We start from the raw sequence: 24933 nt of genomic DNA on the forward strand, positions 1-24933 counted from the left end.
GAGACACAGCACTTTTCATAAACCCTGGCTGAAACAATCCTCCCATCAGCAGGACCAGCCAAACACACTAATCATGGCACATGCCAGAGTGACAAATCAAACACTTTCAAGCATACCTCAGCCAGATGGTGAGTGAAATCAGAGCTCCTGGCTCATTTCATGGCTGCTTAACAGCCACAAGTGAGGACGAGAGAGTGAGTGTGATGTAAAAGAAAAAGAAATGGAAGAAACAAATACGATTTTTCATGGTAAGTGACATAAACTCCTTCAGCAGACACTTTTTTTTTTAGAAATTGAGAACAAGAGAGTGTTCTTTCTTCAAATTTGTATAAACATTGGAAAGTTTATGGTGATATAGGCGTCGAAATGGCTTTATCTCTGTTTTGTGTCTATGACAGTATGTAAACAAGTAAACAAAGAAGTCTGCATCAAGCAAGAGATAACAACACAGCTGAAAGAGACAAGAAAAGAGGATTCCAAAGGGTAACAGACAGACAGACAAAAAAAAAAACTGGAGCTGTCAGATTAATATTAAAAATGTGTAATTAAATCATAAAAAAATTGTTATTAGTTATTAAATTATCAATGCTGAAATAATAATAATAATAATAATACAACTTGTAATATTAATATAAAGCTAACAATATATGGACTTCTAAAGTAATTTTTTAAGTAATAAAAATGAATAATAATACAATTTTGAATTAATAAATTATTTTAATTTGGGGGCTTTTCTCAATTTTTACTTCTATATGCAGCCCTAAAAAAAAGACAGTCAACGCCAACTCACCACACAGCCAGTGGAGTCCAATTTGCGATCAGAGATGCAACGGAAATTTCGGCTGCAGCCTCCATTGTCTTTTGAGCAGTCGCGCACCGGGCCAAAAGAGTCGAGGAGCACTTCCAGACTGTCGAAGGACGAAGAAATCATCAGCTCCTCCCTGATGAACAATGACACATAGAAAACTCAGTTAGTAATAGCAGGTCAATACTGCAAACAACCTCTAGTATCTTTAGCTGTCATTAGGACAATCTACTTGTTTATTATATTATAATCACTTTATCCAATACATAAAAATATCAAGAACTGGATATAAAAGAGGCAAGTAACGTGAAGCTGAAACTGACTATTGTGTCTTCTCTACGCTACTACCATAAATCCAGCTAAAGGGAAAAGCTTTCCAAAGCAGCAAAAGTAAACAACAGCACTGATGGCTAAACCTTGAACAGATTAACTCCATTGCTCTAACCTTGGTTTTAGCTGTGTGGCTGGAAATTTGTATTGGGTTATTTATATATATATATATATATTTATATATATATATATATATAATTTTTATTTTTTCCTTTCTAGAGCACTTGAAACATCCAAATATTTATCATTACTATGAAATATGAATGGGCAGTGGTCATGATGTAGGAGCAAACCAGTGACCTTTTATTGTCTAATATATTTTAAGAGTGTGAAATCACCAGGCTGCTGTAGAAGTGGAGTGCTGTGATAAATGGATTCATAGTTCTGCTACTGTGATTTCGGCTTCAAGACAGAAATACTGCCTTTATGTTCCAAGTTTTGTTTTTCCTATTTTTCTGTTATGAAGTGACCGATGATTCCTGTCTCAAAGCCGAGACACGGTCTGTCAGTGTTTAAAAATTATGCAAATGACAATCAAATACATGCATGCATAAATATAAAAAGAGAGAGAGAGAGGCAGAGAAAAAAGGAATTAATGGTTACACTTTCAGATCATGCATTCAGGCATGTCCTGAAATCTTAAACGAATAAAACAAAACAAAAACTATTTTCATCATTACTACATTTACTTGTAAAGTTAATAAAATATCTTGTTTTAGTTTTTCATGACTATGTTCCACTTCTCTCCACCATTAGGATTTAACTGTCTGTCGTTACTGCTGTTAGTTTTCTTAATCCTTCAGATTCACAAAACAGTCTGTAATGAAATGTGTCACTATATTTGTGTAAATAAATGTGTCAATATATTAAGGTCAGAATGGAATGTCTGGGGACATTGTTAAAAATAAAGAAGAGAATAAAAGTATCTATCTTGCTAAAAAGATCAAGGATTGCTCATATAGCTTATTTAAAAAGAAACAAATAAATGAATACACAAGCATCGCACATTTCAGCATCACAGTGAACTAAAATCACTGGAGATTCTCAGTAAATGTCCACCTTACTTAATAAAAAACACTGCAGTTCTCACCCCAGGTTCCCTCTCTCACCAATCGTAGCAAAATACTAGTAGTACAAGAGAAGGAAAACCTTTTAAAGCCATGATGTTATGGTCGTTAGGGGGAGATGTTAATCAGAATCAGAATCAGAATGAGCTTTATTGGCCAAGTATGTTTACACATACAAGGAATTTGTTGTAGTGACAGAAGCTCCACAGTGCAACAGAAAGACAGCAACAGGACAGGACACAGATAATAAAAGAATAATATACAAATATCCAAATAGGCAATGTACGAAGCAGCAAAAACACAATATATAGGCAACTATGTATGTATAGGTCAAGTATGTGCAAATTAGAAATGAGAAAATAAAAATAAAATAAGTGAGTATGATGAATGGATAATGTATTATAGTTGTGTGTTCCACGTTTATTGTTGAGTGTTCATGAGATGGATTGCCTGAGGGAAGAAACTGTTCCTGTGTCTGGTCGTTCTGGTGCTCAGAGCTCTGTAGCGTCGACCAGACGGTAACAGTTCGAAGAGGGAGTGTGCTGGATGTGAGGGGTCCAGAGTGATTTTACCAGCCCTTTTGCTCACTCTGGATAAGTACAGTTCTTAAAGAGTGGGGAGGATTGTACCAATGATTCGCTCAGCAGTCCGGACTACCCTCCGTAGTCTTCTGAGGTCAGATTTGGTAGCTGAGCTGAACCAGACCGTTATTGAAGTGCAGAGGATGGATTCAATGATGGCGGAGTAGAACTGCATCAGCAGCTCCTGTGGCAGATTGAACTTCCTCAGCTGGCGAAGAAAGTATAACCTCTGCTGGGCCTTTCTGACAATGGAGTCTATGTGAATATCCCACTTCAGGTCCTGAGAGATGGTGGTGCCCAGGAATCTGAATGACTCCACTGCAGTTACAGTGCTGTTCATGATGGTAAGTGGGGGGAGAGCAGGGGGACTTCTCCTGAAGTCCACGATCATCTCCACAGTTTTGAGCGTGTTCAGCTCCAAAATACTAGTAGTGCAAGAGAAGGAAAACCTTTTAAAGCCATGATGCTATGGTCGTTAGGGGGAGATGTTATCGTAATAAGGCAGAATATATAATGACTCCCATTCCAGAGTAATGAGGGCACTTTGAACAAATTGAGACAAATCTACCTCTGTGAACAAAGGATCTCAATTGGCAGGGCTTAGAACAGAAAGTCTGTGGAAGCTCTAATTAGTATCTTAACTCCAAATACAAAGCAAGCATTTGCAGACTAGACACTGAAAAAGTGCAGCCTGTTCTTTTCAACAGCAGCAAGAAGTAATTAAAATGAACCTTCACTTAAGACTGTAATAAAAGAAGGCCATCCACAGAGTGACAAATGTGATACATAATACTTTTTAATCAAAAGCTAAGACACTAATCAGTCATTATCTCTGATATAGTTCTAAAGCCTTCAATGTAACTGCAGACATTGCACTCAGCTTTGCATAAAAAATAATAATAATACTGCTTTATTATAACAGCTCAATAAATAAGAAGTTAATATTGAGTAATTTTGGACAAAATATTACTTTGTCTGTATTCCAACAGAATTATTTCCAAAATTAAGCTGCTTTTCTTGAATAAATCAACACTTTTGAATGAATTGGTTGGGTAAATAATTCAATGATTAATTTGTTCCTATAGTAAATTATTCAGTATTATTAATGACTCACTAATTTAGATAGTCACTTGTTTTATTCCTGAATGAATCACTGTGTTCGAATGAATCAGACTTAATGATTCACTGACTCACTCACTCAAAGTGTCACATGTCAGCACCCACTGGTGTGACTATGTTACCTGCGGAAAGAATCACTGAAATATTGTCACCATTATTCAGACTGATATTCTGTCAGTTGATGTACTACATCAACTGTACATTAGTGTGTCAGTTGTGTCATTGTACATTGTACATTACATTTTAATTTGAATACATACATTTTAATCTAGGAGACACTGAAACTGATTCATAACTTCTGAACTTTAGCTTCAGTTGAATTTAAAATTGTATTTTTGTTTTAGACATCAATTTCGAACAATATTTGGCAGGTCCCCTGTGGTCTTGCTGCAGACCACCTACTGTATAGTCACAGACCCCTGGTCAACAATCCTGCTTAAACAGAAATGCAATGAAATTCCAAACATCTCCTTTATAGACACCAACACTGCATTCTCTCTAAACTGATTGTTCTGTGCAGTTCCAAGATTGCTTTTCCTTGGATCAGATTATGCTGCTGGGAGTAGAAGCAGTGTACTGGTCTGCTTGCACAATGGTAGTGAAATGTGTTTGCTGTGCTTGAAATGAACAAATATTTACTATGTGATGTACGAAGTCAACAGCTATGGTAATTTTCCAAACAAGCAGGCCCTGGCTAACGCGGGGAATTGCAGTCCACAGATATTCAAAATATCATAAAAATGTGTAATTATACTAACATTTAAATCTCTAAGGAATAATTACAGCTTTAACAATGGTCAAAGATGATCAGCGCAAGTAATGATGCTTAAATATAGAATTTCCCTCTTCTTTCACAAGTAGGCTATGCCAAGTCAATAAATTCTAGACTAAATTCCAACCAATGAGCCAGCCAAATTATTTAATATCTCATATTAACCAGTCCCTCCAGTTTTTTTGCGATTCCGTGACAGCTGAATACAATGCAAAATAAACAAAATACCGCATTTTTTTGTGATCCTGCATAATTCATAATTTAACCGCAAAATAATCGCAAAAAAAAATTAATAAAAGATAATCTGCATCTAATCACATGCGATTAATCGTGCAGCCCTATTGGGGACACTATTGGGGCACTATTGGGGCCCTATTGGGGACGATATCGCATTTCCAGCGATATCGTCGACTTGAGTGCACAAATACTATTAGAACTGAACTGAGCTGGATGATGACATCGCTGAATTCAATAATGAAATACCTTTAACTGAAAATAGAGTGTTTACTATTGTCCTTCTGCACTACCGACACACTATTCCTATTTGATACTGTACAGCTGCTTTGACAAAATATGTATTGTTAAAAGCACAATATAAATAAAGGTGATTTCACTTGAGTTAATTTGGTAAATGTGATATCATAATTTAAAAGAAAAAAAAAAAAAAAAAAAATCGCAAATTTGTCACAAATTTATGGAAATTACCACCACAAAATCAGTGAAATCCTGGAGGGACTGATTAATGTTGCAGCTGAGGTTATAAATGCCTTTTTTCTTCTTTAGGGTTAATGGTACCCCTTTGGGTTTTCATATATGGCTCCTATATGACTCAATTAAATAGACCTTAAATGGGGTAGTTCACCCAGAAATTTAAATTCTTTCATCATGTACTTTCATTAGTTCATCTTATGCTACCCCAGATAGGGGTAGGGATACTGCTTATATATCCTGCAGAAGAAAGTAAACGATGGCATTTTCATAATTGGATGAACTCTCTCTTTAAAGACCAGGCAGTGCATTATCTCTCTGATGAATGTTTATTAACATGGTAAGAGTTATTTTGAAATATTCCAGTGTACTGAAAAACACTTGGAATTGAGGCAATATTCAGCAAGCCCAGGGCACAGGGGACCACATGGCCTGCCAAATTTTGTATGGTGGACCCTGCGAAGCTAGCCACTCTGCGGGAGATCAGTAGGACACATTTAGATGACCTTTCAAAGGAATAAAAATGAAGACATAGCAAAGAAAATTTCACTTTCCGCGACATATACGTATATTGGTATTTAGGCTATGTATAAATATAACACCTCCATGAACATGTCTTTAAAAAAAATATGAGGAAAGACAATAACAGCCAAATGAAAAACCATAAAAAACGAATTAATTGTGTTTGTACAATATGAAAGTGTGTGTGTTATATGGACAGTAAGTTAATTAGAGACAGAAATTACTAACTAGATTCAACTTTAACAGCAAGGTCTCTTCTAATTAATATCAGACAGTGATTTTTTTTCCCGAGGATAACAGCAGCATGTTTTATAGGTTATTTCCAACTTTATTATTTCTTATGAACAAAACCATATCTATAATTGAATTTCCAAAGGTAACTTTTCCATTTTACTGCCTTTAAGGCCCTGAGCACTGAAATATTTAAAAGTTCCTTTAAGCACCAGCTACCATGATAATTCAGTGAGAGACTAATCACAAGATTAATCAATTTTTGGTTAAAAACAAATTAATCAAATCAGCATGTGCCCTTTGGCAATGCATTCAAAGCCCCTGCAAGGTCTGGGTAATATCAAGACACATCAATTTTGAGGCTTTACAAAATTAAATAAATAAACACAAAAATACAAGTCCCCTCGTTGCAGTTCAATAAAGGGGCTCAGTGGAATCCTTTACTAGTAAATCATCCTCGTATTTGACAACTCGCAAGAAGTGCCATTCAAACAATAATGCCAAGTATAGTAGCTAAATTATATCAATAGACGCAATTCTATTCAATACTGAAAATAAGAATCTCAGCAGAATTTCTGAAGAACTAAAAGGTACAGGATGACATAAGTGACACAACTGGATCTTGACATACATGTTTTAGACCTTTATTTAACTACCAAAGCCTTTAACTGTATCTACTTTAGTGAAAGACATTGAAAACACAAAACACAGAGATTTCTGTAATTTACTGTAATTATCGAGTCAACTTAAAGACACCCAAGACATCCTAGATCAGTAATCTTTAATTTGTTATGCTCAGTTGCCTAGAGGTTTTCTAGAGTGTTTAGCTGTTGTTGTTTTTTTTGTTTTTAAAGTTTAGTTACTTTAACTATAGTGAAACCAGAGTGTTTTCTCGCAAGTCCATGTAATGTCAGTCAAAAACCACATTTATGTATCATTATCTTTGACAATTCCTTGTCAAATATGGCACGAAGGAATACTATAATGGAAAATGCATAAGGTTCAACTTTAATTTATGCAATGAATTTAGTCAACAGCATCTAAAGAGGAAGAAGTGACCCTTTACTAAACTCTGACCACCTTGGTTACCGTTACGTTCTCAAATAAGCTTTAAAGCACATCTTTTTCATGAAAAGTGCAGTTTTAAAAGTGGTAAAAATACACAAAGAAAAAAGACATTTAAAGACATTATCAAGTTGCACAGTTATATGATCTGAGGTTCATACAATATATTTACTGTGGTACAGAATGAACTCTTTACTATCAACCTTATTTTGGCCCAAATCAATAAGTATTTGAATTCACTTCAATTCACTTTACTTTACTTCACTTTTTTAGCTTGGATTACATGCAGGTGCTGTTACTGATGTTGTGCAACATGCACTTCTTACGATTTATTTAAAGATTTGATAAAAACATACATTTCTGTAAATTCCATTTAAAACGTTCAAAAACACCCTGGAACTTCAAACACTAATAAAATGCATGTATGATAAAATGGTGGATGGCAAAAGTTGCTATATTTGGTAACAATTTTTAAGACAGGGCTTAGTGAAAGATCACTTATCATAAAATAATCTGGAGGCTGGAAGGCTGCTCAAGGATCGGTCCAAGCTGTTTTAAAATAAGCCCTAATGTTTATTTTATTTAGACTTTGAAATTCTTAGGCAAACTATCAACTAATGCATTTCAGCATGTCATCATGTTCAGCTATTCTTCGAAACAAGCTAAGATTGAAAATGTCATCTCCTACAGTACCTGACATCCACTGCGTCCTCCATGACAGTCATATCTGTCTTGCACTTGGCAGAAGGGTTGATGGCCAGCTCAGCTGGAGGAATGACAAAGCTTTTGCTAAGTGGCAGCCACATGCCTTCTCCAAGAGTGTATGTGAACCTGAAACACAGAAAGGCAAAGTGAATATTTCAGAAACCTCTCACCATGTTCCCAAAAAAACATATTTTACATCATTCAATCTGTTATAGGCTGCTGCATTGTGAGACAAGCTACATTGTAAGACAGGAAAATTGGCATTTGGATGACAGTAGTTTTACAATTCAAAAAAATAAAGTAAAAGTTTTTCTCTCGAGGATCCATGAGGGTTAAATTGAAATTCTGGGTAGGAATCTAAAAATAGTGGTGACCGGGGTAACAAGGAATGACACATTTTCACATTTAAAAAAAGACACAATATTGTTCATATTCACTGAATGTTTTTTTTACATGAAAAAAAAAAATCCATACATCCTCATGAGAGTCTCCCACATGAATGTAATGACTCCTATTCATTTGGTTTACTGTATCCGCCTCTGCGCAGCAAGTGTTTAACAAATGTGTTTTCTTACAAATCCGTCTAAAGGTTAAAACAGATTGTTGACAGGAAAAACAAATAGCTGCAAAATAAAATATAACCTCTTTTTCAGTTTGACCCTCACTCTGGAATGGTAGCACATTTTAAAACTTGAGTCATTACCGGAATGCTTATCTGACCTTGAAAACTCCCCCCACCCCCCTGGTTTTAGTGCTGAGAGACGTCCAGGCAGATAAGATCAACTTGTGGGTGGATATCCATAGAGGACTACAAAACAAAGCAACTGAGCATTGTAAAATAATGCCCAGAACAGAAGGTCCAAAGAGTTTGTGGGAGTAATTGAAAACCAGCACATCTACAAGCTAGCTCTGTTTTACTGCAATTCAATTTGCTTTGAAATCCTGAGATTTCGACTTGGTGTCATAAAACTCAATCAATGAATGCCGTTTTGTCCAACACTGACTTGCATATAATGGAAAAAGTCTTTAAGACACGAATATGAACATACTTTTTGTTGTTGTTGTTATTGTTTTTTTCTGTGAAGAATAGCCGGATGCACTTGAAAGATTCATTGGTTCAGTCACTCGCTGATTCATTCCTTCATTCATTTGCTTTCCCCCTGTAAACTCAACTATCATTTTATTCCACCCATGCATCTCAAGAAGGCTGCATGTATATGAGCTAAACAATCACCCCAGCAATTCTATTTGCATAAGATGCATTATGCAAACAAAAATATTGTCTGATTACATTATTGGAAGCACTTTTGTCTTTCCAGGATTATGCATGCGAAGATGTGATTTAAACCTACACTGTAAACATAAAATGACATTGTATCATTAGTCGCACAATAGAATCATGATGAATCTAGATAAAAACACTTGTTAGACTGACAAAATTCATTGTCCAAAATTCTGTTGTCCAAACTAGGCTAACTGAACCAAACCGCTTTATAATTAATAAAGTTGCTTTATTAAAGTTGCTTTATTGGTTTATGAGCTCCCAGTGCACATTGTGGCATGAATAAATTATGTGGTTACTGTTATAGGAGTATTGTTTACTGTTTACTCACTTTATTTATGCTGCTGTTGCTGTTTATGTACACTATCATTCAAAAGTTTATATGTTTATATGATTGTTTAATGTTTCTAAAAAAAGGTATTTCTGCTCACCAAAGCTGCATTTATTTAAAATAAAGTAAAACATACTCAAAAAATCTGTAAAAAAAGTAATAAGGTGAAATATTAATATAATTACTGTCTTCCATTTTAATATATTTTAAAATGTAAAATATTCCTGTGAAGGCAAAGCTGAATTTTCAGCAGTCATTACTCCAATCTTCAATGTCACATGATCCTTCAGAAATCATTCTAGTATGATTATTTGGTGTGCAAAAAACTTTTTTTTTTTTTTTTTTAATCAATGTCAAAAAAGTTTAATATTTTGGTGGAAAACATGATACATTTGTTAGGGTTCTTTGATGAATAGAAAGATTATAAATTGAAGTTTTCACAATCACTTTTGATCAATTTTATGCTACCTTACTGAATAAAAATAATAATTTCTGTCAAAAAATAATCACATACTATGCCGAACAAAACAAACCCTGAATTAACTTCTATAAAACAGAAAAGCTATAACCCTCAGATTACCCTCCTCTTGTACTAAATGGAACTCTCCAACTGCTACTGTTTAATACACTGCAATAAATTGCTTTTCTTGATCACAGTTAAGTCTTTTAAACTTGCTACAAACTACAAACTACAAACCACTACAAACTGCCTAATTTATTTATTTTCCTAAAGTAGTTTCAAATGCAGGTTCTTCTATTGCAGTTGTGCTCTCACTGTTTATGCATGGCTACGGAGTGTCTATTTAATAATACGGAGTGTCTATTTACACTAAGTGCAAATAGCCCGCCTTGTTAGAAAAGGCTATTTACACTAACTCCACCCACTAACGTGTGATTGGGTTAGTCAACACTAAAAAAAAGACACTTATTCAGCATCAGTTTCAGTAGTGTAGATAGAAAGGCACATGTTTTTTGACGCGATCGATCTGAGTTCGAGCCCGCCTTTTGCCGAATTTTTCAATTCTCATATTGCATCAGAAAGGTATTTATTTTTAGGTGTAGGGAGGGATTTATTGTCCCAATAAAGTGCAATCCATTTAATAATTTGAAATAAAACTATAATTTACACTCAATACGTTATTATTGCGTACAGTTTTATAATGTACTACAATACTGAGGTGTAGATAATTGCCACAATTTGCAATAAGTGGTATAAATAGCAGAAAATCTTGCTATTTTAACAGTGTAAATATAATCTATAGCTATTTGCACTTAGGGTAAATAGCACATAGTTAAAAAATACTGCTATTTTCATAATAATATATAGCCCTAATAATAATAGATGCTGGACAAGGCAAAATATAAATCAATAATTTTATTAACTGGCTTATTTAATTCACATTTGAAACCTCACAGAGGGCAATGCACCAACATTATTATTCTTCATTAACTACATAAATAACTATCAATTTCACATTTAAATATTAAAATATTTAAAAAGATTACAGTTGCATCTCAAAAAATTGGAATATCATGAAAAAGTCATTTTTTTTCTTGTAACTTATTTCAAAAAGTAAAACTTTCATATATTTTAGATTCATTACATGTAAAGTAAAACATTTCAAAAGTTTTTTTTTGTTTGTTTTAACTTTGATGATTAGAGTTTACAGCTCATGAAAGTCAGAAATCCAGTATCTAAAAATATTAGAATATTTCTTAAGAACAATCAAAGAAAGGATTTGCAAAACAGAAAAGTTCAAGTTCTTTAAAGTATGTTCATTTATGCACTCAATACTTGGTCGGGGCTCCTTTACCACAAATTCCAGCATCAGTGAGGTGTGGCATGGAAGCGATCAGCCTGTGGCACTGCTGAGGCACTATTGAGCCTTCAGCTCCTCTGGATTGTTGGATTGACTGTTTCTCATCTTTCTCTTGAAAATATCCCATAGATTCCATATGGGGTTCAGGTCAGGCATGTTGGTTGGCCAATCAAGCACAGTAATCAAGCACAGTAATATCATGGTCAGCAAAGCACTTGGAAGTGGTTTTGGCACTGTGGGCAGGTGCTAAAGTCCTGCAGGAAAAGGAAATCAGCATCTCCATAAAGCTTGTAACCAGATGGAAGCATAAAGTGCTCTAAAATCTCCTGGTAGACGGCTGCATTGACTTTGGACTAAAACACAATGGACTAACACCAGCAGACGTCACGGTAAAACCATAACTGACTTAGGAAACTTCACACTGGACTTCAAGCAGCTTGGATTCTGTTCCTCTCCAGTCTTCCTCCAGACTCCAGACCTTGATTTCCAAATGAAAAGCAAAATTTACTTTTATTTGAAAAGAGGACTTTGAGGGCTTTGGACTAGAGGTCTGCATTGGGTTTGGGCTCCCGCAGGACCCAACGCAAATCTCGAGGGATCGGGCCGTTTTTTCTTTGTTGCGGGCGGTCAGAAAATTTTGCGGGAGACCCGCAGGGAACGGTGAGATTTGGTGTGTAATAGAAATGGAGTCAACACATTAAGTTGAGAAGAAAATTAGAGCGGCGGTTTCCTTGACAAAAGCAAAGCAAAGCAAGGCAAGTCAGACATCTGGAAACAATTCTCAGTTGTCACTGAAAAAATGGGAAAGAGTTAAAGTTCGTAAGTTGCAATAAATGTGCACAAGGACATAAATCTGGCACCTCTGCCCTGAGGCGACATACCTATTCTCTAGGTTCTATGTGTTTATTTACTTAAGTTAAAGTTATTTCATATTTTGCTTTGGCTTATTTAGCCTACTTAAACTATTTGTTAAAAGTTAAGGTCATTGCACACTGAGTATGAATTTTTCGCATGCCTTTTTCCGATTTTTCGTATGTCTCATCCTTTCCTATCAAAATGCATGCTACCGATGCGAAAACGCAAACCGCATGCTACCGATGCGAAAACAAAATTGGAACCTGATCCGAATTTTTTGTTTATGACGGACGAAAGTCTCAGAGGCAGTGTGTAAATGTGATTAACACAGCCTTAACGTGAGGTCGTATTTATTTTTTAACGTGCAAAAATTTCGGACTAGATGTGAAATGTCCTTTAAACTGTTTGTTTAGTAAATCGTTTGGTGCGTGTGTATCAAGCAGTAGGCTACTTTTAAAAACCGAGGTGCTGCTATTTGTGCTTTTGTTTTAACGGTTAATGTTTTATAACGCTAATAAAAAAAATACCCAATGTTTTTGTCAGTTGTAGTGCTTTGGTTTAGCATTACTTCATCTCATTTAAACGCAATCATGTTCAAAGCCTGCTATTCTGGATGTTAAATTAAACGAATATTTGAGTATTTGTGTAGTCAAAAGGGCTCTACTTTGAACCACTGAACAACAGTCCAGTTCTTTTTCTCCTTAGCCCAGGTAAGATGCTTTTGACGATGTTTCTGTTTCAGAAGTGGCTTGGTAGCCCTTTTGCTAATGTCTGAGCGTGGTGACTCTTGATGCACTGACTCCTTGTGAAGCTCTCCCAAGTGTTTGAATTGGCTTTGCTTAACAGTATTCTCAGGCTTGCGGTCATCCCTGTTGCTTGTGCACATTTTCCTACCCAATTTCTTCCTTCCAATGAACTTTGAATTTAATATGCTTTGATACAGCACTCCTTGAACAGCCACCCCTTTCAGTAATGACCCTCTGTGACTTACCCTCTTTGTGGAGGGTGTCAATGATCGTCTTCTGGACCATTGCCAAGTCAGCAGTGTTCCCCATTATTGTGGTTTCAAAGAACAAGAGATACCCAGAATTTATATTGTATAGATGGTCATTTATTGAAACTCAAATGGAAATATTCTAATATTTTGAGATACTGATTTTTGACTTTCATGAGCTGTAAGTCCTAATCATCAAAATTAAAACAAAAAACTTTTGAAGTGTTTTACTTTACATGTAATGAATCTAAAATATATTAAAGTTTCACTTTTTGAAATGTTACAAGAAAAAAATTTACTTTTTCACCATATTCTAATTTTCTGAGATGCACCTGTATACTATGCTCATCTTTAAATTAATGACTTTTCAATAACATCTAAAAAAGCAACATATATTATGCATATCAAAATATTTTTTTCAGGAAAAATGGCTCATTTTCATATGAAAAGGAACTTCATTGCATTTTCACGTGAGAGACCATTCCTATACACATCTGTTACACAAGATGTGTTAAATACCTCATGTAATAGTGGATAGGACAGACAAGCAACTGTGAACCACATTCTTTATTAATGCACTGATAACAAGAGGACTGTCACTTGTGGAAAAAAAAATGCACAGGTAAATATGCGTTTAATGCATACATTTTAAACTACTAGAAAATGCAAATGCAATTCTGATCACAATATGCTGCAATACACAGCAAGCTTGTTTTTCAAGTTGCGCTCATCAGTCTGGATTTCTCCACATGAATCTCATCACACCTGGGTGCTGTGTGTGCCTCATCAACTGTAACCACAACTAATTTATGTCAATATATCATCCATCATCAGCTACCATTTACATTAAATCCAATTAAACCTGGATCATTTCATGTGCACACAGCGTTTTTTCCTTGTCATATATGCTTTTAATGGTAAACTGATCTGTTCAAGTAACAGTTTCTTGTCAAATCTTGGGGGCAGAAATTTCAGTGCAGTCCATACTCATATATGTTTCATAAACAAAATTTTTGAACAGCACAGATTCGCTGAAAACTCATCCAAGCGTTTTGCAATATGCAGATTCAAGAAAAAGGGGATGTAACGTGAAGCTTGACACATCTGAATATTGTCGCCTGCTAGTGTGAAACGGCTTCAATTTAGTTTTCCAGGAAAAATACTTGTAAATGGATTACTGAACAAAACACGGAGGCAGGGATAAAACTCCCTTGGCACAGGTGGAAGTTAAAAGGGAAAAACACATCTATCAAAAAAGTGAGGGTACCTTTTAAAATATCTCAGCACACTGAGTCAATAACAAACAAAGATGGAACGTCAGAACAGGAGGGAAAAAAAAATAACCGTAAAAAGCAGTTCTGTTACAAGCAGCAGAATTCAACATATTGATGTGGGTACTAAAGTTTGCTCCAGATGTTTACAGACGCAGTAGCTATCTTTGAATGGTTTGCAGATTGGAAAGTAAATCAGATTAGAGTGTTTAAAATACAGACGGTTAGCTGCACCATAACAACATCTTTCCGTCTCTCATTTTTGTACTTTATAGTTCCACTTTAAAAGTTTAACAAATATCAGTCACATTATTTCTGAGTCTGATATCGGAAGCTAGATATATAAATGAATAAGTGAAGCATTCAAAATTGATTATGGCCTTTCCTATTCATTCATGGCACAAATCAATAATGTATGAGGAAAAGCTGTGTGAAATTGAAAATAAATCTTTCATTCAAGTCGTCTCAAACATTCACGTCTGTGCAGGTTTGTTTGGAAATAAAACATTTAATTGTCCCAATGAAATGCATTTGTTTGGTGGCCCAAAGCCAAGGGATATGAGATTTTACACCTTTTGGGGGTATAAGTCAGATTCCAATTACAAGATGCCCTCCTGTGTTGTTTTCAAATGAGAAAGAACATTGATTCATAAGATTTGTAAATAAATAGCTTGTGATTTGTGCAAACGAATTAGGGTTGAACAATCAAAGGACTTCGGAATGTCATGGATGAGATCTATGAATGATTCAGAACATGTAGATTATGCGTGGCAACTGAAGGTAACCATATGTTGCTACAATTGGATTAGCACTGCTAAATATTCCAAAACATACACCTCACAGATTGAAACATCTCCAGTGCATAAAGCAATGCACTGATTAGTCTTGAGTCTCCTGTTATAGTCAGAGGTAAACATTGTCTAAATCCCCGCCTTTGTACATGGATGTTTTTTTTTATTTGTAGGGAACTGCATTCAGTGGCCCTGTATTAAAAGTAATTACAACATTTTTTTATTTTCAAGTTTTATTTAAACTGTGAAAGGAGCTCTTTGAAGCCGAATAAAGAAATGTCAGCTTAGCCAAAATGACAAAATAAGTGTATTCTATTTCACAAGCTACTCCGTCTCAACAGAAGCCTTTTTTTAAAGCTTAATTTCTGCAGTCATATGAAATGGAATGTTCAGATTTTTTTATTGCTTCTAATTAACTGGTCCTGTATTTGTGTATACATTGTTCATCGCACTACTTAGATATCTTTTTATACCTCAATTTGAACTGGGTCACAAGCTAAAAGGCACAAATAAAGCGATCTTTCTTACCTAAAAATACGATCAGATGGCTGCTCTCCCATCACCAAGTCAAAGCCACGTTGGAAAATTGTGTAGGGCCATGGGCTGCAAAACAGAAATGGCATAAATCAAAAACAAAACAAATAATTCATGCTTAAAAAAACTGCATGTCACACCATAGACTCTTCATTCATTGTTATACAGCTCCAGTCTTCACTAAAGCCACGTGACCTTTAAAATTGCATGCCTTTGTGATGAAAACATAACCATCTTTTAAAAGGGGAGTTCCTTTTTGAACTCACATCAGACCAATTGTTTCTCATATCAATATCACAGAAATTCCTCCAGCAGATGTTGTTTGTAAAACTGTGACCTGACAGCAGCATCTCCGTCAGTCAGGGCCATATAGACGTGAGTGTGACTTCAAGTGTGTGTTTATCCAAAGCTCTATGTGAACTGATGGAGATTAATGCAGAGAGGCAGCTGTGGGGACAGGGGCTGTCGCTGCAGAATAAGAGAAAAGACAAGGAGCTGATGCCTCTCTAAGTAAGCTGTTACTCACAGCAAAAGAGCAGTCACAGCCTGGTTAGGCCACTTCACACCACAGATCACCTACTGCCGTTTAAACATCAACATTTGTCCCGCAGCATTCGTAATTCATTAGAGAACCAAAAGCAGGAGCGTTCTGAGAATCCATTACACAGAAAGCTGCAAAATCTAAAAATAAAATAAAATAAAATTCTTGGTTTTGATATACAAGTAAAACAATAATAATAATAATAATAATAATAACAATAAGAAAACAATACCATACTGACAATTCATTATAGAGGAAGGTGAAAAATAAATAGGTTTTTGTATACAGAAAGTAAGAGCATTCTGAGAATTCATTACACAGGAGGAATAAAATAAAATAAAATAAAATAAAATAATAAAAGTCAGTTCCATCTACATTTTTGGTCTGTACTTGTGATGTCTGACAGTTTAATTCACATTTACAAGGTAAACAATAACAATAACATTTTGGGGGAGTGAACTGTTCCCTTTATAAATAGATATATTACAAGATGATATAGATATAGATATATAAAACAAGGCCCAAGTAGCTAAATGAACATTTGCAAGAAACAGTTTAGGAAATATCTTGGCAATTTGAAACTTTAAAAAGCAGTTGGCAATGGACTTTCTTTTTCCTCCACTAAGTGTTAGAGTCAATTAAAAACTGTTCACACCTTCACAGCATGGCACAAAGGGAACAAACACATCCAGCGCTATTCCACTCCCCTAAGGCAATCTTCCTCATTGTTCCAATTTGATTTCTAATTATCGGATCCATCTCACCAACCGTCATCACTCCCATCTCCCTCCCAATTAAAATGCCAAGGATTTCCTCACCTCCAAGTCTTAATCAAACTGCTCCAGAGCGACAGCCTCAAACCCAGATGAGCATGTGAAACTCTCCTCAAGGAGGGTCTAATTAACTTCAAACATCTTAAATACAAGTCTTTCCGGGATTAGAAACTTGTGCTCCTAACATTTAAGTGTTTTGACTGTATCTAGACTGCTAAAAAGCAAAACACTCTCATTTCATGCCATTCTTTTGTATTTGTGCTTAATTCATCTCTCTCTTGACTTGAGAAGCAGCAGTTTGGTTAGGCACACTCACATTTACCTCAGAATGAAGATACCATCTGTTCAGATGCAGTTAATCTTATATTCAATCCTCTGATCAAATATCTAAGGGCAACAACAAAAGTTGCAAAACTAAAAGAAGTGCAGCAGAATTTCAAAATAGTTATTTTCTCTTTGATCATTTTAATAGCAGTACTTGGATATGAGGCATGCAAGTGGCGAAATACATCATTTCATATGCGTGTAACACAATTTAAAATGCACAATACGTGTATCTCATTGGTATACTGAAATGTAAATCACTGTCACGCAAATCTAAAATGACCCAGAGCTTCACCGCACTAATCCCTTTCCAAATTCCAGAGGAAGAGCATCATGCAAAAAAGCTAATTAATTCAAACAACCCAATTTAATTTCCCTACAGTGCATAACACCTGGCTGGCTATAGGCACTGGAGACATTTTTACTACAGATAAAAATCATGGCCAACTTCAAGGTGGCAGATCGCTGATTGTATGGTATGGTACTCACCCCTGATTTGGGCCCCATTCGTTGCGAATACACAGATGCTTATGAACAGGGTCCTTCATGTAGCCATCGAAACAGAGACATTCTCCTGCAAACAGACATAAAGTACATTTAAACCATCACTCAGAATGAGAGAAAAACATTATTAGTATTATACAATTGTGATGAGCAGTGATTATCATTGTCAGGATGTCAGTTAGGATGGTACCAGATTTCTGTCAACATACTATTGTTACTACTGTAATATCATCATACATTTGTAAGGATTAGCCCTTATTTTAATTTAGCTTTAAGGGAATCTATTCTTAAGATTCGATATTGATATGATATCAATCAAAACTTATAATTTCTAAGGTTTTAACGACTCGTCCAGCGAATCATTAAATTCAGTATATCTTTAACAATTTTGTTTATCTTATTCGTGGCCAACAATAAAACAAACCAGTTAAAGTTTCATTGGTCAGAGCTTTGAAGGCATGTGTGGATCCTCGCCAGATGGTGTATGGCTGAGAGCGCTTAACAGCGTGATCAGATGAGGAGCCGAAGTTTCAAACAGAGCGCGAGCAAGCAGCAAGCAACAACACACCAAAGTTGGGTGTCTGTCTTTATTGGGCTGATTTCAGTCTGCCCCTTTTTCTGTTTGATCCAATCACAAGTGTTTCTGTAGGGCGGAGCCCCGCCCCGCCCCGCCCCGCATGGCTCAGTTTTCCGTGCGTAAATCCTTTGCTGAATTATTTCAAAAATGAAGAACATATCTTAGCAGATTCCTATAAGTGTTTTAATCATACATTACGATGAGAAAAGTCAACTTTCATCCACACCAAATTAAAAAACTAACTTTCATGCAAAATCAAACAACAGGTAATTGGGCATACACAAAATATATACATTATTATTATATACTACATGGGTTAATGCATCGATTAACATGCTACCTTCTAAATCAGGGGTTTTCAACCTGTGAGGCGCGCCCCCCCCAGGGGGGCGCCAGCACCTGTCAAGGGGGGCGCGAGCATCAATTAAATCAGAGACGTTGCCTTGAAGATTTACGAATACGAGCTTTCAAATCTTCAGCCATCCGCTAGGGGGCAATCAGACACCCGCTGTTAGGCGACAGTGAGAATGGTGTAAAATAATTTACGGTTAGTCATGTCAGAAATCCAACCATTGGCATGTTGTTATCTCAGAAACGGGCTCAGCCATCACACTGAATCAGGTAAGCTGGTTATATGTGTATGTTTCTTAATGCTACGCACTGGAAATGCAGCAAACAATATGTGAATGATGTTCACGCACTTTGGGCTCGCGCGGGGGGGGGGGGGGGGGGGGGGGGGGTTGGCTGGGCGAGTGAAATTAGACAAACTTGGGGGGGCGCATGTCCTAAAAGGTTGAAAACCCCTGTTCTAAATAATCACACCAAGCATATGAAAGACATAACATAAACACACAACCTCAATATATATTGTCTATATATATATATATATATATACATGTTGCTTTCGGAAGCAGCAACAATTATTATTTGTCTTTCGGAACACCCATAAAGGTCAGATTTTCTTTGTTCTGCCAATAAGAAGAAAAGGCGCGTTACTCTGCTGGGGAGAAACGGGAGGTTTTGGTCGTATCTTGCCTCAACGTCCCGCCCTTGGAGTGTCATTAGCCAGGTGGCTATGCGTGCGTTGGTCACCACGCCATCTCTGATGCCTTGACTGTTGAGGAAGGTGACCGGCTGGTGATAAGTCTCGATGATGACTTTCTGTGCACCGATGTAATTAGAGAAACGCTGGATAGCCCACACAGTGCAAAGCAAAGCTTTTTCGCAGTCTGAGTACTTGCATTCTGGGGGAAGCAGCGTTTTGCTGGCATAAGCGACCACTCGCTTGTCTTTGTCATGGAGCTGGTATAGGCCTGCGCTGAGGCAATGATTGGAGAATCCAGCGTCCAAAATCGAATTCTTTTCCTGGGTCTGGATAGGCCAGGCACAGAGCAGAGCACAGGTGCTGTTTGAGCTGGCTCATCGCTGTGTCCTGGGCTTCCGTCCAAACAAAGCGTTTTTTCAGGAGGGAGGTTAGTGGTCGGGCGATGTCAACGTAGTTTTCGATGAACTGTCGCGAGTAAGTGCACACTCCCAGAAAGCTTCGCAGCTCAGAGATGTTAGTCGGCACTTTTATGCTTTGAATTGCTTGGGTGCGGTTAGACTGTGGCTCGATACCGTTTCTTCCGACAAGCAGTCCGTCATAGCACCACTGTCCTTTGTGAAGGGCGATTTTGGCTCCTGCCGTTGTCTGCTGGTTTAGGACGTGATCAATTTCCTTGAGGTGGTCTTCCACACTTGAGCTTTTCATCAAAATATCATCTACGTAGACGAGGTTGCCTTTGGCTCTGGCGTCAGGGCATACTTTGTTCAAAAAGATGATGAATTCAGCTGGTGAGTTGGCATAGCCGAAGGGACACCATGTGAATGTGTACTGTCGATTGCCAAAAGTGAATGCCAACTTGTGTTGGTCATCGGGGTGGCCAGGGATCCTCCAGAACCCGGAGGCGACGTCCAGTGTGGACAGGATTGGCGAGCCTTTGATTTTGGGAATTTCTTGGTCCAATTGGGTCATAGGCCATCGTGGCAATGGTACTTGCTGATTCAACTTGCAATAGTCGATGGTGGGCCGCCATTTGCCATTGGGTTTTAGGACTGGCCATATCGGGGCATAGTATGTGCTGTTACAGGGCCGGATGACCCCCTTTTCCAGCATGGAGTCAACAATTTCTTGCACTGGCTCATATGACGCTATTGGAATCTTGTACTTTCGCACAAATGTGGGTGGCGCATTTGGGTTTGTTGGGATGCGCACAGTGTGGATGTTGGTTAGTCCACAAGCCAGGGAATCCTTTGCGAAGGAGTCCTTGTACTTGAGCAGAACCTGTTTGAGTCCTTGGCGATCCACTTCGTCATGGAGGGCATACGCCTCACTCAGGATCTGTTGAAGTTGTGCGTTGAACCCGGCGTAGGGTTCTTCTGCAGTTAAGTTATTTGAGGGGCTTTGGACCCCGTTCACCTGTGTAGGTGATTCTGTCGCAGGCTGTGTTGAGACAGCGTAGACAGCGTGATGAGTGTCATCTGTTAGTTCTGAACGGCCGACGCTTTCTCTGGACACTGGCAGAATGGAAGTGATGGCAATGATTTCTTGGGGTTTTGTGAACGTTACGGTGTCGTTGTATTCGTCTGCCATTAGCTGTGCTGGTATAGGGCCTATGACAGGTACCATCAGTTCAAAGTCGTGGAATGCCTGGCTGATGAGCCATCCCAGGTGATTGGCTTTGGGAACGTGGATGTCTTGGGCCGTACAGTTGTTGAACAACACATACACAGCACGAGATGACATTTCGATGAGAGGTGTGGCTTCCAGGGTCAGTCCTAGTTTCAGGCAGGTCCTGGAAGGTTGGAAGAAGCCTAGCTTATTGTTGAGAGTTTGGCCAGGTCCCATGTTGAGGCAGACACTGACACTCTTGCTGTAGGCAGGTATGGTGGCTTCTTGCTCTGTGATCATTGCGCATGTGTCTGGCATGGTTTGACCAGATTGGAGGTTCTTGAGGTTGACTGAAGTTGTCAGTTGGTGTGACAGATTAGCCCATATGATGTCGTTCATGGTATCAATGCAAGCATTGAGCCGGACCATGATATCCGCTCCAATGTAGATGTCATGAGGCAGATCTGGGACGACGAGGAAGTAGTGACTCAGATGTCTGTTGTTCCATCGCATGTCCAGAGCGCAGATGATCTTGGAGGTGGCCATGGTTGTTGACCAGGGACTGAGAGCGAAGCGGCTGTGCTTAACATGTGGTAGACTCTGATGTCTTTGCGTCAGTGTTCTGAATAGCTTCAGGCTGATGGCTGAGTTCTCTGCCCACAGGGCTAGTGCCGCGTCGGCCACTGATGTGCCTTGGACATCTATTGCTGTCATGATTTGAAGGGGGACTGCGTTTGATTCAGGCTCCTGCAGTGAGCTGAGGAGAGTCTTTGCTGCTTGTGCTTGATCCAGGTACAGGCTTTGCTACTGCATCATCAGTCAGTGAATTAGGGGCTGTGTCTGTGACTTGACACTGTGACTTGTGTCCACATCTTTAGGTGCTTGAAGTCTATTAGAGGTTCGAAGCGATTAGGCAGATCTTTCCCAATGAGAATTGGATATGTCTTGAGTGGTGAGATGTATACTGGATAGACGAGATCCATTGATCCCACCGTTAGGTGGATTGGGGCTACATTTTTCAGTTGGAGACATATGTGGGAATATGCTTGGAGGTTCAGCTCACACCTCTGGAGTCTGAGGGTTCTGTTAGTCCTTTTTGTTCTTTCTTGGACCTTTTCGAGGAGCTCGGTGGACATTAGAGTAATGTCGGCTCCCGTATCAAGAAGGGCTTCGACTCTGATGTGTCGTTCAATGATGATGGAGCGGTAGAACTTTTTTGCTATACTTTTCTCAATGAGATCGCCTAGAAGTTGAGGGACTGGAGTTTGGGAGGAAACCGTTAGGATATCAGGGCTGATGTGGTGTTTTTCTGAGAAGTGGCAGACGACCAAGACAGCACTTTCAGGAACTTGAGTGGTTTCATCAGCAGGTGTTTGTTGGACGCTGCTGTGTTCTGGAGCGTTGGGTGCTGAGTTAGTGTCTAACTCTGTTGCTGGGTTTTCAGGTGGGGTTTTGTGCCCATCTGAAGTTATTGCAATTGCGGTTCTCTGAGAGTGAGGTGAAGGAGTGTTGTTCTCCGTGGCTGGTTGGGTGAGCTGGTCGCTGCCTTCTTGTCCGGCCGCTAGTCAGGCTGAATCTGGTTTCTCTTTCTTTTCCCATTTCTGATCTTCCTCTTTCCGTTGGAAGAATTCTTTCATCATTATCATTTTCATCAGCTCTTGTGAGTCGAAAGACAGCGGTGTCTTTTGTTCTTGAGTGGATTCAGTTTGAGCTCGGTCAGCTTGAAATCTTTGAGAATTCGTTCGTCGATTTCTTGGGCTAGTCACTCCAGTGTGAGTTTGTCGTTTTCCCTTGGTGTTTCCGTTGGATTCCCATGAGTTTTTTCCTCTTGAGTTTCCAAATGAGCTTTGCTGGTTCCACGATCTCTCCTATTGACTCTCATGAGGCCTTGACTGGTCCCATGTCTTTTCCCAATGCCGTCCAGGTGAGCGTTGACGTTCACGCGGTCCATCCCAGCGTTCATACCTCTGTTTAGATCTGGTACCAGCGTGGGAGTCTCGTTGTTTGTTGGACGAGGGTGAATTCCACTCTCTAGGTGGCGGCTTGGCATTGTCTTGGCATTGGGCACCCTCTAGAGCCAGCCCTTGACTTTGAGTGTTGAAGTCAAGAACTGCTGGGCTTTTGCCACTCTTTTCTGAGGCCATCTTTTGTTTGCCGTAGGCCTTCTGCGCCAACTCTCGCAATTGCTGATCATTCATTGTACGTGGACATGCGAGAAAGCCAAGATGGTGGCTCACGCCGGGGTGAAGGTTCCTTAGGAAGAGAGTTTTGAAGTTTAGTTCGTCCTCCATGTCGGGTTCGTTGCAAGTTCCGAAGTATGCTCGTCTGAGTCGGCTGTAGTAGACTTGAGGAGGTTTGTGACGTCCTTTTCTTGTCTCCAGGGCAGTCACTAGGCCTTATTCGGACTCAGGGTCAGAGAACTCTTTAATGAGTGCTTCTCGAAGCAGTTGGTAGTCAGTCTTTGTGAGAGCAGGCTGCCTGTACAGGAAGCTGCGAATTTCAGAACTGGATGTGAACTGTATTCACTGATGTGAATAGCTATGATGTTTTTTCTTTTCTTTTTCTTTTTTTCAAACTTGCTAGATGGGAGTCTCACTTTTTTCAGCATCTTGCTGACTTCATGCCAATTAAAAAAGTGAAGAAAGACTTCAGCTTTTAAAAAAGTGCCTGGAGACACTTGTGTTGTATTCCATTATTTTGTGATCCAGTGAAATGGAGAGAAATGGCTTTTATTAAGCTTTCAGAATATTTCTCATTTTCATTTTTTGTGACAACTGTGGCTAATATACTCCCTATGATAATTAAGTTTTATTTGATTATCAGTCACTGTAGCAACCAGAGTTTTTATTTTCTTTCTTTTTGTTCTAAACTGCAATTAACACTGTAATTTTTGGTGAAGGGGTTTTAATGAAGCACATCCATATAAAGTAAATAATAAAACTTATTTTCCATTTTGTTTCATTTCTAGAACATACCTAGAACATGCCAGTGCATTTGGCGATGCAATGCAGTGAGTACTCAAGACATACTGCTGCTGCACACATAGCATATAAAATAACCCATAGCAGATCTATACAGGTGGAGCTGGGGAAGGTGGAGGGTTTCAGAGGAACTCTGAAAGCGCACTGCAAAATGATCAAGTGGATGCTAACCAGCCATTTAAATGTAAAGCAGCAAGCTCATTGGCTGTGTATATAACATGAACCAATCATCTTGTGCCAAGTCGTTTAATGCTGTGAATATCATCAGTTACATTAAGAACCCATCAGCCGGCACCATCTAGAATTTCATGAAAGAACTTGGCATTTATTAATTTAAAAACAAGTATATAAGTAACAAATATATCATCTTCTCTTCAGATTATTAGTCAACAAATTCTTAAAAATTATCTTAAATTCAAGCTGGTGGAGGTGCACATTACTAAGCTGAGTGGTTGATAAAAACTACATGACTCACAGAGAATTTCGTGTTTTAGGCCATTTCAAAGTCATTTTGATGCAGGAAGTCATATTTTCTCAACCACCAACATTTATTTTTAGTCCATTTCCGCCAGTTTAACCCATTCAGACTAATGTGTGAAGCAGCTGTGAACATGACATACCGATTTGACCCCATGAAGTCGCATGACTTCGCCTGTACTTTGCCGGTACCCCCTTCACATTCACACCATGCCCTGATCTGAAGTTTAATCATCTCTCTGTATGACAGATATTAATTCACCCCCCTCAGGGTCAAGTGAAAATGACCTCATTGTCATGTTTACATTAATATGGTGATTCTC

General features: G+C 38.2%; 1 protein-coding gene across 1 annotated transcript in view; it reads right to left on the bottom strand.

The window, feature by feature from the left end:
* Nucleotides 1-23443, bottom strand: part of LOC306845808 (astrotactin-1-like) — a gene marked incomplete at its 5' end in the record, with an annotated part of 150731 nt that extends 127288 nt beyond the window's left edge. Inside the window, 7 exons of the mRNA XM_079378786.1 lie at nucleotides 791-941; nucleotides 7894-8031; nucleotides 17911-17995; nucleotides 19612-19663; nucleotides 20718-21154; nucleotides 22216-22461; nucleotides 23137-23443. Of these exons, the coding sequence (XP_079234912.1) occupies nucleotides 791-941; nucleotides 7894-8031; nucleotides 17911-17995; nucleotides 19612-19663; nucleotides 20718-21154; nucleotides 22216-22461; nucleotides 23137-23443 (1416 nt within the window). The remainder of the gene's footprint in view (nucleotides 1-790; nucleotides 942-7893; nucleotides 8032-17910; nucleotides 17996-19611; nucleotides 19664-20717; nucleotides 21155-22215; nucleotides 22462-23136) is intronic.
* Between the last annotated feature and the right edge of the window lie 1490 nt (nucleotides 23444-24933).

This window comes from Barbus barbus, assembly GCF_936440315.1.
Source record: "Barbus barbus genome assembly, chromosome: 26".
Taxonomy (NCBI): Eukaryota; Metazoa; Chordata; class Actinopteri; order Cypriniformes; family Cyprinidae; genus Barbus; species Barbus barbus.